Source organism: Ranitomeya variabilis, chromosome 5, assembly GCF_051348905.1.
Source record: "Ranitomeya variabilis isolate aRanVar5 chromosome 5, aRanVar5.hap1, whole genome shotgun sequence".
Taxonomy (NCBI): Eukaryota; Metazoa; Chordata; class Amphibia; order Anura; family Dendrobatidae; genus Ranitomeya; species Ranitomeya variabilis.
Genome location: NC_135236.1, coordinates 20,972,401 through 20,986,761, shown reverse-complemented (window position 1 = coordinate 20,986,761; position 14,361 = coordinate 20,972,401). Strand labels below are relative to the sequence as shown.

At 42.2% G+C, this 14,361-nt stretch overlaps 1 protein-coding gene across 1 annotated transcript; it reads left to right on the top strand.

Annotated features, from left to right (window-relative positions):
* Positions 1-422: 422 nt before the first annotated feature.
* On the top strand, positions 423-1,358 carry LOC143774708 (olfactory receptor 1E16-like). The gene has a single exon (XM_077262472.1). The coding sequence runs from the start codon at positions 423-425 to the stop codon at positions 1,356-1,358; it is 936 nt and encodes a 311-aa protein (XP_077118587.1).
* The last annotated feature ends 13,003 nt before the right edge of the window (positions 1,359-14,361 follow it).

The window sequence follows — 14,361 nt, the reverse complement described above, 5'->3', positions numbered from 1 at the left end:
CAGTAAGCGGACGCCGGGGGACGCGAAGGTGAGTATGTAGTGTTTGTTTTTTTACATTTTACGCTGGTAACCAGGGTAAACATCGGGTTACTAAGCGCGGCCCTGCGCTTAGCAACCCGATGTTTACCCTGGTTACCCAGGAACCTCGGCATCGTTGGTCGCTGGAGAGCGGTCTGTGTGACAGCTCTCCAGCGACCAAATAGCGACGCTGCAGCGATCGGCATCGTTGTCTGTATCGCTGCAGCGTCGCTTAGTGTGACGGTGCCTTTACTGTAAATTCTGTATAGTTCCTGATGTTTCTCAGTTTAGGCTGTGTATGTATAATTATAAATTAATGTGCTCTGCAATTACTCACCTAATCCATTTTATTGCAGTGAAGAGATGTCACCCAGTATCTCTTGTTAATCTCCTACTTAACAAAAATGTGTGAAGGGAACCAGACAGAAGTTACTCACTTTCTCCTCCTTGGATTTAATAGTCTATATAAATATAAAATACTTTTATTTATAATTTGCCTCGTCTCTTACTTCCTTATACTTATTGGAAACCTTCTTATTATACTCTTGGTATCCACCAATGAGAACCTCAATATCCCAATGTTCTTCTTTCTCAAGCATCTAGCATTGGCCGATGTCCTCACAACAACGACCATTATGCCCATGATATTAAATATTATACTATTGGATATGATAGAGGTGCCAGTGAGGTCCTGCATTATCCAACTCTACCTTTTCTTCCTCTTCGGGTTTGTCCAGTGTTTTCTCATTGCTATCATGTCCTATGATCGGTACTTAGCCATTTGCAGGCCAATGCACTACAATTCCATAATGCAACCTCATGTTTGCCTCAAGATGGTTCTTGCCTCCTGGTTCCTTATGTTTCTCTTTTCATTTGAGATCATTTTGGTTTGGCAGCTCAAGTTTTGTGGTCGGAATGTCATTGACCATTTCTTCTGTGACTTCAAACCAATGATTGATTTGGCTACCTCTGATATTTACCTTTTAGTTTTGTTTGATTTTGTTATTGCTATTATTGGGGGTGTCACACCTTTTACTTTAATTATTTTCAGCTATATAAGGATATTCTTCACCATAACAATCCTTCCATCCACCGGTGGATGGAAAAAAACCTTCTCCACCTGCGGCTCCCATCTCACCACTGTATGCATCTACTATGGAACCATCTTGATGGTGTACATGGCGCCATCAGATGACAGTTCATTGAACATTAACAAGTTTAAGTCTCTGCTGTTTATTGTGGTGACTCCAATGATGAATCCAATCATATACAGCCTGAAGAACCATAAGATCAGGAGAAACCTTCAACAAATGTTTAAAAGATTGAAAAGGTATGATTGAATATTATTCACTAAATGAATAAATAAAAAGAAACATACTTTTTATGTCAAAATCCTCTAGATACACCAGAAATTTGCATTTGGACAGTTCAGCTTTATTTCATTTCTAAGGAATGAGAGGGAGTGTTCCCTGTTCACCTCATAACAGGTTGCTTGATAGCTGTGGAGACACAAGGGTGACACAAGGCTAAGTGGGTTCTCTCATCCGCTGGCCCGATACAACATGGCCCAGGGCTCATCCCACTGGATGCCCGCTCTCTTTTACTGTGGGCAGAATACTAATCAGACAACATGGGGTTAGGATAAAACAGTGTGATAATACTTTATTGAACCAAACAATAACATATGCAACAGTCTCAGCAAAATACCCAAGATTTTGCAAAATTGCAGAGTTTCACCCTTCTGCTTACTTGCCGGGATTTGAGGCTTCCAATGCCGACCACACCCACCTTTGGGACCCTGATTTTGTCAGGAACCCACAGAAAGGAGATAATGTCTAGAGATGAAAGAATATGTTCAGAAAATTATAGCCAACCATATATTCGGCACATTCAGATTCGTGATCGTAAATCCAAGCAAAATTTTATAAAATCTGTAAAAATCGGTAACAATTGTTAAAAGTGCGGGAAAATATTTGTGTTGCCACAAAAGTATTTTCAGCACTTTAGCAACGATAATGGTGGTGTTTTCTGAGCGCTTGGCACATGTTTGATGAGGGGAGGGGGTTTGCTGAGCTCTGAGACGCAGAGTTCTTGGAAGCACAGCACAGCAGTAATTTTTTTTGCTAACTTTATGTGTACACATTGCGTCTAGCCAATAAGGGTGCAGGAAACACCCACAATGTCCTGAAACCATGACTTGTGTCATTGGCTACTGAAATCACATGTCCCTCTCCATAAAAATAGTGGACATGTGGTTTTAGAGCCATTTTGACACTGATACAGCACAGGGAGGCTGGGCTGACGCTGCCTCTGTTACTAGCAAGATTTCAGCTATTTAGTTATGCAGTTGCATATCAGTCAGATAGTGTAGCTAGATAGTGTCCAGCAGGGTTGTGGAGTCAGAGTCGGAGTTGTGGAGTTGGAGTCGGAGCCCATTTTGGTGGAGTCGGAGTAAGTGTTGGAGTCGGTATAAAATGGACCGACGCCAACTCCTAAAATATATAATAAATTGGCAACAGTAGTTCAATGCAGTTTGTGGAGAATTTTTTTTCATAAGAATTTGGGAAAGTTATGAAATGTCCTGTAAATGTCTGTCCTATTCCTGATCTAAGGTGTAGACTTTTAGCTGAGATGAATCTGTGCTGCAGTTTATGTTCATGATAAGTAGCGATGCTCCTCTACAGATAAGGGGAAAATATAAACACACAGGGAAGGAAAGCCTACATTCATCTCAGAATTTCTGGAGTGAATAGAAGAGTAGGATTAAAGAAGGTAAGTACTTCCTAAAGCATAGCTAAACTTTCAATAAACTGTGCATAAATCAAAAGCCCAGTATATGTTGTCTCTGTATGCTTGATGTTTTAGTTTGTTTTTCCTCTTAGCTCTTGTTTAGATACATTAACTGCTCTGATGTCTTTTATACATAGAATATAAGGGGAAAAAAATGTTTTCTAACATCTTAAATTCAGAAATACAGTAACAGGATTGATAAGGACATATATATTTGTGTGTGTGTGTTATGGAATTGGATTCAGCACAAACATGCTCCCTCCCTCCTCCCCTCTTCATAGACTGTGAGAAAATATGATGTGAAGCACTTAGTGAGCTGTACCCTGCTGAGACAAGCTTTGACATTGAAAGTTCAAAGTAAAGCTATTTAACAACACATTTTACAAACTTTACAGTTATCATCTGTCCTATTGATTTATGCAAAAATTGTTTTATTTATATCCCAAATTATACAGTGTATGATTCTTTATTCTTGCAAGAATTACAGAATACTTTTGTTTTACAGGACAAAAAGCAAATTTACATAATTACAAAATGTCTAAGAAGCATCTTATGTATTCCTCTGTATTTGAACATTTCACAGTGACTGAAGATAATAAACATTTTGTGTGTCAATGCATAAGTGACCCAGATGAAAACAAATACTGTGATGTCAAAATTTGTGCATACCAAGGAAGTGGTAAAAATGCTCCTTCAAGAGCTTCCAATCTAAAAAAACATTTCCATGCTGTCACCCAGAAGTTTACAAAGCTGTGACTGAAAAAGATAACAGCAGCACCAAGAAATTAGAGACCAGCACTTCCCACCAGGCAAAGGAGGAAGAAAGAACGTTTTAAACTTCAGTTACAAGATATTTTGTAAATGAAAAAGTTACAATGACAGCAGATGTGTTTAAAAGAGAGCTCATCGAACTTGTTGTGAAGGACAGTATACCATTATCATTATTTACACGACCAGCTTTTACAGCTCTAAATGGAGAAATGGCTCGCAAACTTGATGTTTCTCTGAAAAGAGAAAGTATTAGAAAATTAGTGAGTGAAAAAGCCCTTAACCAAAAGGAAGATCTTAGAAGACACTCAAGAGATGCTTTGCATTTCTTAAAATGGATGCCCGCACACATCACAGAGTGAACTATTTTGCTATCAACGTTCGATATGTTTGTTACAACAAAAACAATGTTACTAAAACACTGGCAGTAAAAGATACTAAAGCTCATCACAGCAGCCAGTTTCTCCAGACCTTAGTTGAAAAAGTTCCGCAAGATTATGAACTCACAAAAGAGCAGGTTCTTGCTATTGTAACTGATAATGCTTCAAACATGATAAGTAAAAATAAACTAATGAGTGAGAATAATGAAGTTGATGATGCATGGCCACAGTCCTGTTCCCATAATGGAGGAACAAACAGATAATACTACAGAAGAACAGCAAAATGATTCTCCACAATTAGATAATCTTGTTGAAGCTGCTTCACCCCTCTTTCCTATTCATTACATGTGCTTTGTTGTGCACACACTGCAGCTGGCAATAAGAGATAGTCTGCAAGAGGGACATGCTGGAACTCTGATTAGCAATGTGAGGAAATTGGCTATTGCTGCCAGAACCCCTAAAATTGATAACATCTTGAAGAGATGTGCTGGAAAAGGGGCAATTGTGGATCAAGCCACTAGGTGAGGCAGCACCTATTTAATGATTGAGTTATGCCTTGAGCTGAAACCCTTCCTTGTAGATATGGCCAACCCAGTGCTGCTGCTGCCATACCTTCATCCTCATCAGATGAGGAGTTTGATTTTGACAAGTATTTGGACTACATGGAGCAGGCAAAGGGTTTCTGCAGGGAAAAAAGATTCCACTCCCAGAGAAAACAGATTGACCATATTTCAGAAAAATTTTTCACTTGCTCTAAAGAACTAGAAGAGTTCATTCGTTCATCAAAACTGACTGTACACGAGGCAATTCCTTTATACCCTGAAATTGTTAGAGATGTTGCCCATGTGGTTGCTGCTTTGCCACCAACCCAAGTTAGTGTAGAGAGGTTGTTCTATAGCCTTATAATAATTAGGTCAGATTTGAGGTCATCTCTAATGGAGGATCTGATGGAGGCAATACTATTTCTCTGAACAAATTCATAGACTGCACAAATGCTATTCAGTATGTTTTTGTTGAAAACTGTTTATTCCCACTTACTGCACTGTCTAATAAATTGCAAATATGCAAAGTTTTTTTTCTTCTAAAGTTGCATTCCAATAAATATATGTTATGTTCTTTCTAAATGGCTTGATTATTGTATCATAATAAAGATTAAAAGCCTGATGTTACCATTTTACTAAAGTAAATGTATCACTTAAACATGAGCCATGTATGAGAGAGTCAGAGTTGGAGTCGTGGAGTCGGAGCTGGCGTCATGGGAATTGAGGAGTCGGAGTTGGAGTCAGAGGTTTGACTTACCGACTCCACAGCCCTGGTGTCCAGTGTGGATGTAAAATCTACTTTCCAGCACTTTTTCTTTTTTGGCCATACTGAGGTGCACATACAATCCAGCAGGGCACGTGTTGTGCACTGCTTCTATTGTGATCCATTCACGAGTACAGCATTCTAATTCACATGTAGCTAGTGAAAAAAATATTAAAGAGCCTGCTGTATCCCACATTGTCATTTTGTGGTGGTGATATGAGCCTGTCTGCAAACCTAAGGCATATTTAAAAAATATATAATTTTTCAGTTGCAAAAAGTTAGACAACCCACCATATCACACTTTTTCATTTGTTTGGGTTGCAATTAAGCTGTAGAGGCCTGATCCAGAGGCCACAAACAAATTCTTCTGTTATTAACATCATACAGTAAGGGACCTCAGTTTAAAAAGAGTTTATGGCATCTAGTGTGTTATAGAGGCCTGATACATAGGCTACAAAAAAAATTCTTCAGTTATTTACATCACAACCATGACTCAGCCCTTAGAGCTAAATTTTACAAACCCTATGATCATTGTGCAGTGGACAAATCTCGAATGTAGATTGGTCCTACCAAACTAATATTTGTCATTGGAGACCTTTGTGACACGTTGTCCCACATTATGACTGACATAGGAGATACATATTCAGTAGAAATCTAGGATTGGTAGTTGTTCTTGTGTATCTGTAAAAGTGACGTAATACTGCAACAAACTTACTCCCAGAAACCATATGTGAGTCAGAAATGCATTCAAGCATATTCTCCAGGCTCTTCCCTTTCTGTTTCATTACTTTCCCATCCATTTCAGCCTTTTCCTCAGGCTCCCAGACCCCTTTGTAGAGTGCAGCAGAAAATTACTTGCATTTCCCTTTGACTTGCATTGTACTGGCTATTCGGATGAATACGCAATTTTTACAAAGTACTCGTTACGAGTACAGCTCTGGCAAAAATTAAGAGACCACCACATCAAAACCCTGTCATGGGCAGCCCAATCTCCAGACCTGAAACCCACAGAAAACCTCTGGAATGTTATAAAGAGGATGATGGATAGTCACAAACCATTAAACAAAGAAGAACTGCTTACATTTTTGTGCCAGAAGCAGTGTAAAAGGCTGGTGGAAAGCATGCCAAGACGCATGAAAGCTGAGATTAAAAATCATGGTTATTCCACAAAATATTGATTTCTGAACTTTTCCTGAGTTAAAACATTAGTATTGTTGTTTTTAAATGATTATGAACTTGTTTTCTTTGCATTATTTGAGGTCTGAAAGCATTGTTTTTTTAATTTTGACTATTTCTCCTTTTCAGAAAAAAATACAAAATGTGTTGCTTGGAACTTCAGAGATATGTTGTCAGTAGTTTATAGACTAAAAGAACAATTTACATTTTACTAAAAAATATACCTATAAAAAAAATCAGGCAAACTGAACATTTTGCAGTGTTCTTTTAATTTTTGCCAGAGCTGTATATCATGTTGACGCTAAGGGTAAATCAGACTGGGAAAACAATCGCTGAAACATTGGAGGCAATTAGACAGTTAAGGGATCTGGGAGATTGGGATACCAAAGAAAAGGATAATTTTCCCTCTGAAGTGCAGCATGATGATGTCAAAAGTCATTATAATCCTAGATCCCGTGCCATGTTTATGGCCTTATAAAAGGATGGCATCCATATGGATAAAATAGATGGATTGTTACTAACGAGACGTGGAAATTGTATCAAAAGAAAGGACTTAATAAAAAGGGAGGTGTTTCATTTAGTAAAAAAGTTACAGTAAAAGATTCTGAATCTCCACAGCAGGAAGAGACAAGACACAGGGAGAGAGAGGGCCCACACCCTCTTCGTCTGTCAAAGCCCACAACACCTGGCTTTGAGGATGTTTAAACTGAAGTCAAGTCCTTGATAGAGGAATTCAAAGCCCAGCTTGAGGGGGCTATCATTTTCTTCTACTAAGATGTCTTCATTTGAAATGGAGGATCGATGGAGGGAAAAAGATATGAGTGATTAACTAGCTGGCCATGCCCACACCACCAATAGATAGACATTCCCACATAGATTTTGTGATTAACTGGAAAAATAAAAACGGTAACATGTTAAAGCTTTGTTAGATAAAGGGGAGGAGGCCAGTTTGATTTCTGGAAATCCAAAACAATTCAGTGGGCGCAATGTTATAATTACAGGTTTAGGAAAAAAGCATATTGAGACAATTCAGAATTTGATAGAGACCGGTGTGCTTGAGCCTAGAGCTGAATGGAACAATCCTGTAGTGTGGGGAAAATACTTGTGGCAAGGTATCTGGGCAATTGTACAAGAATGAAAGCGACTGTGTTTAATGTTGATGTTCATTGTGCTTCAAATATATTGGAAAGACTCTTCAACTCAGTAGCAGGTGAACATTCCAGAATGTCAGTCACTGAATCCAGTAAAAAGGCTGATGCAACTGAGGGACTTCCCAGATAGACTCGGTGAGCACACCAGAAATATGGACACCTGGAAGAGAAAACTCCTCACCAGAGGAGTACCCATCAGGTTAGATTTTATAAAAGGATTTGATCCTCACATCTTATCAATGATGGTCAAAAATCTGGGTGAAACAACTGGGGGACAAAGGTCCTTCAGAACCTGCTAAAATAAATGCTCGTGGAGCACATAATGTGCTAATAGTTATGTAGCTATGAAACGCGGGCAAAAGAAGTCGGAACACGTCCCAACAGACAGATGTAATTTCAGAGAATTTCCTTAGATGATGAACACTAGCCATTTTTGTATGACAGACACTACTACTGCTATCAATATATTAGAAACTTGTCTGACGGCAGTACTCCTATGGTTATAGAAAAATCTAATAGGGGTATCTACTCAAGATGAATACATAGAAGAATATGTGGCCCAAAACTTCACATACAATTCATATTATGCCTGTATGAGATTATTATCTTTGAAAAAGAAAAAGAAAAATTATCGGGCACTGCTCATAATAGTTACAAAATAATAATAAGGGGTGCAACTATTGTGCATGAAAACATGTAATGGACAAAAAAGAGAAAGACAGCACAAATAAAAGTGCACATATCCCACATAGCAAGTGAAAAAAAGCTTTATTGAGAAAACAAATTGCGAAAAACATAAAAACATTTTAAAACATGCACAAAAAGCATATAAAGACATGAACAAACTCCCAATAGAGCATAAATAACCATGCTAACAAAAAATGTATTAACTCCTCAATTTAATAAATTCAACTCCCATGCGAATAAGCCAGCTATTGGATTAATAATGTATAGGTGTCATAATTGACGCCTCTCCATTATTAATCTGGCTTAATGTCACCTTACAATAGCAAGGTGGCATTAACCCTTCATTACCCCATATCCCACCGCTACACGGGAGTGGGAAGAGAGTGGCCAAGTGCCAGAATAGGCGCATCTTCCAGATGTGACTTTTCTGGGGTGGCTGGGGGCAGATGTTTGTAGCCAGGGGGGGTCCTATAACCATGGTACCTCTCTAGGCTATTAATATCTGCCCTCAGTCACTTACTTTCCCACCCTGGCGGAGAAAATTGCGCGGGAGCCCACGCCAATTTTTTCCGGGATTTAACCCTTTAATTTAATAGCTAGAGCTTCAAAATTTTACACACAGACACTTGTTTCATTACTAAAGAGGAATATATAATAAAAAAGGTATATGAGATGGTTTACTGTATGTAACATGTCTCATATCCTGTTGGGTTTGTGAAGGAGAGAGCAAAAGCCGGCAATTGAATTACCGGCTTTTATGCTATCTAGCGCTGAATTAGATATAAATAAATATATATATATATATATATATATATATATATATATATATGTGTCTCACTGACATATATACCGTATTTTTCTGACCATAAGATGCACTTTTTTTCCTCCAAATTTGGGAGGAAAGTGTGGGTGCGTCTTATGGTACGGATGTAGCATGTGGGGAGGGGGGCAGCAGTGAGTGGGATCGCACTGTTATCCCACATCAGGATGTCCCCACTGCCCGGAATCAGAGCTGGGAAAACCACGTGGTCCCGATGATTAAGTGCAGTGAATATTCATTAGCGGCTCCCCGATCGGTCAGCCGGGAGCAGCAAATGAATACTGCACTTAAGCAGGGACACGCATGGCTTCCTCAGCGCTGATTCCTGCAGCAGCTAGGGAGATTTGTGTGTCCTGGGGAGGAGGAGGCAGCAGCAGGGGCCAGAGCGGTGAGGAGATCGCTGTATACCTGCCTGCCATGCCTGGATGCCAGTGCTGTGCACAAACAGGACCTGTGTGATGTCAGAAGTGGGCGGGCTGGAGCATCACATGGCAGCACAGAGCCCTCCCTCTTCTTGACATCATCACAGGTCCTTCAGGCTCTCCACTAGAATCTTCTGGCTTCCTCAAAACCTGTGCTGTGGAGAGGCAACAAGAGGGAGGGCTCTGTGTGCAGTCATGGGATGCTTTTACCTCACCACAGGCTGGCTGCCACAATTAACCCCTTTCTGCCAGCTGACGGAATAGTACGTCAGCTGGCAGATCCCCTGCTGTAAGGTGGGCTCCGGCGGCGAACCCACCTTAAAGCCGCGACATGTCAGCTGTTTTGTACAGCTGACATGTGCGCGCAATGAGCGCGAGCGGAATCGCGATCCGCCCGCGCCCATTAACTAGTTAAATGCCGCAGTCAAGCGCTGACAGCGGCCTTTAACTAGCGCTCCCACTGCTGACCCCGTCACATGATCGGGAGTCAGCAGTGCATTGCCATAACAACCAGAGGTCTCCTTGAGACCTCTATGGTTGTTGATGGCCGATTGCTTTGAGCGCCATCCTGTGGTCGGCGTTCAAATTGCACCTGGATTTCTGCTACATAGAGGTGATCTGTACTTCACCTCTATGTAGCAGAGCCGATCGTGTAGTGCATGCTTCTAGCCTCCTATGGAGGCTATTGAAGCATGCCAAAATTAAAAAAAAAAGTGGTTAAAAATATAAAAAATTAAAAAAATATATAAAAGTTCAAATCACCCCCCCCTTTCGCCCCAATCAAAATAAAACTATTAAAAAAAATCAAACCTACGCATATTTGGTATCGCCACATTCAGAATCGCCCGATCTATAAATAAAAACAAAGCATTAACCTGACCGCTAAATGGCGTAGCGAGAAAAAAAATCAAAAAGCCAAAATTACGTTTTTTGGTCGCCGCGACATTGCAGTAAAATGCAATAATTTGCGATCAAAAGAACGTATCTACACCAAAATGGTATCATTAAAAACGCCAGCTCGGCATGCAAAAAACAAGCCCTCACCCGACCCCAGATCATGAAAATTGGAGACGCTACGGGTATCGGAAAATCGCGCAATTTTTTTTTTTTTTTTGCAAACTTTGGAATTTTTTTTCACCACTTAGATAAAAAATAACCTAGACATGTTAGGTGTCTAAGAACTCGTAATGACCTGGAGAATCATATCATAATAGCAGGTAAGTTTTAGCATTTGGTGAACCTAGCAAAAAAGCCAAACAAAAAACAAGTGTAAGATTGCACTTTTTTTGCAATTTCATCACACTTGAATTTTTTTTCCCATTTTCTGTTACACGGCATGGTAAAACCAATGGTATCGTTCAAAAGTACATCTCGTCCCGCAAAAAATAAGCCCTCACGTGGCCATATTGACGGAAAAATAAAAAAATTATGGCTCTGGGAAGGAGGGGAGCGAAAAACGAAAACGAAAAAAAAAGGAAAAGGTCCGGGAGTGAAGGGGTTAAGAGCAGGGGCGTAACTACCGCGGTCGCAGCGGTCGCCATTGCGACCGGGCCCCGCAGGTCAGGGGCCCCGGGCCGGCAGGTCTGAGCAGGGCCAGGCTGGCCATCGGGCACTTCTGGCAAATGCCAGAAGAGCCGATGCCAGTAGTGGGCCGCTGCACTGTTCCTCCCCCGGAACCCCCCCCCCCAGTGCCGCCGCCGCCGCATTTAACTATACCGGCGTCTATGACACCGGTATAGTTCAATGCAATGATGGAGGAGAGAGCGTCACCTGACGCTTCCTCTCCCATCATTCCCCGCTCTGCCTCTGACAGTACACTGCGGGTGCGCGATGACGTCATATCATCGCGCACCTGCAGTGTCCTGGGCAGACTGCAGCTGCCAGGAGCAGCGCGGGCAAAAGGAAAGGTGAGGAGAGTTTTTTTTTTTTTTTCTTTTTAACCGGACTGTGGGGCCATTATCGGGGGGGGGGGGGGATGAGATGAGATGTGGGCTGTGCTCTATATATCCCTGTGCGGGCTCTGCTGTATATACCCCTGTGGGGGCTGTGCTGTATATATCCCTGTGCGGGCTCTGCTGTATATATCCCTGTGCGGGCTCTGCTGTATATACCACTGTGCGGGCTCTGCTGTATATACCACTGTGCGGGCTCTGCTGGATATACCACTGTGCGGGCTGTGCTCTATATATCCCTGTGCGGGCTCTGCTGTATATACCACTGTGCGGGCTGTGCTGTATATACCACTGTGCGGGCTGTGCTGTATATACCACTGTGCGGGCTGTGCTGTATATACCACTGTGCGGGCTGTGCTGTATATACCACTGTGCGGGCTGTGCTGTATATACCACTGTGCGGGCTGTGCTGTATATACCACTGTGCGGGCTGTGCTCTATATACCACTGTGCGGGCTGTGCTGTATATACCACTGTGCGGGCTGTGCTGTATATACCACTGTGCGGGCTGTGCTGTATATACCACTGTGCGGGCTCTGCTGTATATACCACTGTGCGGGCTGTGCTGTATATACCACTGTGCGGGCTCTGCTGTATATACCACTGTGCGGGCTGTGCTGGATATACCACTGTGAGGGCTGTGCTGTATATACCCCCTGTGCTGGCTGTGCTGTATATACCCCTGTGCGGGCTGTGCTGTATATACCACTGTGCGGGCTGTGCTGGATATACCACTGTGCGGTCTGTGCTGGATATACCACTGTGCGGTCTGTGCTGGATATACCACTGTGCGGTCTGTGCTGGATATACCACTGTGCGGGCTGTGCTGGATATACCACTGTGCGGGCTGTGCTGGCACCCAACACCATGTTGCAGTGCAGGAGATTCCTGCAACAGTCCGAGGCGTATCTAGGGGAAGCGGGGCGGGGGAAGGTGGGGGGGTTGTGGGGGCGGGGGAAGGTGGGGGGGTATGGGGGGGTAGGGGGGGGTCCATTTGGAAGTTTGCACCGGGGCCCATAACTTTGTAGTTACGCCACTGGTTAAGAGGTTAGTCTTTACAATACACAATAAAGCACTCTGCCACTCCTGTGGTGAACTATAACTCCCAGCATGTCATAGGATCTGCAGGACATGCTAGGAGTTATAGTTCTCCCATGGGATTTTAAAGCAGCACTCCAGTGCTATTTTGCAGTGCTGGAGTGGTGCTTTCACTATAAGCCCTGTGCCCCCATTCTTATACTCACCCTCCAGCATCTTCATATAGTACTGTACAGACACCACACTGGTCCTGCAGCTTCCAACATAATAACATACTATTATATGTAATAACACCACATATTATAGTATGTTATTTATGTTATTAAATATTTTACCACATTTTTTTGCTTCAAATATTTTTTTCCCTATTTTCCACCTCTAAAACCTGGGTGCGCCTTATAGTCCGGTGCGTCTTATAGTCCGAAAAATACGGTACATATATATATATATATATATATATATATATATATATATATATATATATATATATATACCTATTCAATGTGTACATGATTTTACTGTACACCGCACTGAATTGTCGGCTTTTCTATAGAACACCGGTGCTTATTTCTCACAAGTCACATGCATGGTCCGTGTGTAATCCGTATTTTTCTTGCCCTCATAGACTTTCATTGGCGGATTTTTTGCGCAATACGCTGACAAACGCAGCATGCTGCGATTTTCTACGGCCGTACAAGACCGTATAATACAGATCAGTAAAATACGGCAGATAGGAGCAGGGACATAGAGAATCATGGTACCGTATGAAATCCGTAGTTTCTGTGCCTCTCATACGTTCGTAAAACACGCCAGTGTGACGCTGGCCTAAGGGAGACCTGAGTATTTCTACAGTGATCCCCCGGGGGTCCTCTTAAGATCTAAAAACACCTGAAAATGATGGGAACACTGCTCAAAAGACACAGGAACATCATGGGGATCGCCCCTGGAAGCATTTCTGACTCCCAGGTCACAGCTGTAAGCAATGTTGTCAGAGTTTCACGCCATTTTTACAGGCGCACCAAAAAACATACAAAAACATAACCAAAATGGATTTTCTTGGGAAATATATTAATGAACATCCTTTCCAGGGTAATAACTTTTATATAAGGCCAAATAATTAACCCCAGACCAAAATGTTCCTCCACCACTTGGGCTATGTTCACACGCAGCGTTTTTTAGGTGTTTTTCAACTTTAACATTGCTTTTAACTAGGGTTGAGAGAAACGGATTTTCATAAGTCGCCGACTTTTGGCAAAGTCGGGTTTCATGAAACCCGACCCGATCCCAGTGTGGGATCGGCCATGCGGTACACGATCTTTGCGCCAAAGTCGCGTTTCCTATGACGCTTAAAGCACCATTTCTCAGCCAATGAAGGTGCACGCAGAGTGTGGGCAGCGTGATGACATAGGTCCTGGTCCCCACCATCTTAGAGAAGGGCATTGCAGTGATTGGCTTGCTTTCTGCGGCATCACAGGGGCTATAAAGGGGCATTCCCGCCAACCGCCATCTTACTGCTGCTGATCTGAGCGTAGGGAGAGGTTGCTGCCGCTTCGTCAGAAGCAGGGATAGCGTTAGGCAGGGTAAATTAACCCCCAAACCGCTTGTGCTGTAGCGATTTCCACTGTCCAACACCACCTTTTCTTTTTGGGACAGTGGAGGCTCGATTTCTGTGCATCAGCTCTGTAGGTTATAAGGCTCCCTGATAGCTGCGTTGCTGTGTGTACGCCGCTGTACAAACCAACTGCTTTTTTCAAAGCACAAATCCTGTTGCTCCTTCCTTTCTGCACAGCTATCTTGTTTGTTTGTCCACACTTTTGACTTTTGTGTGCAGCAGTCCTTTTTATTGCTGCCTGC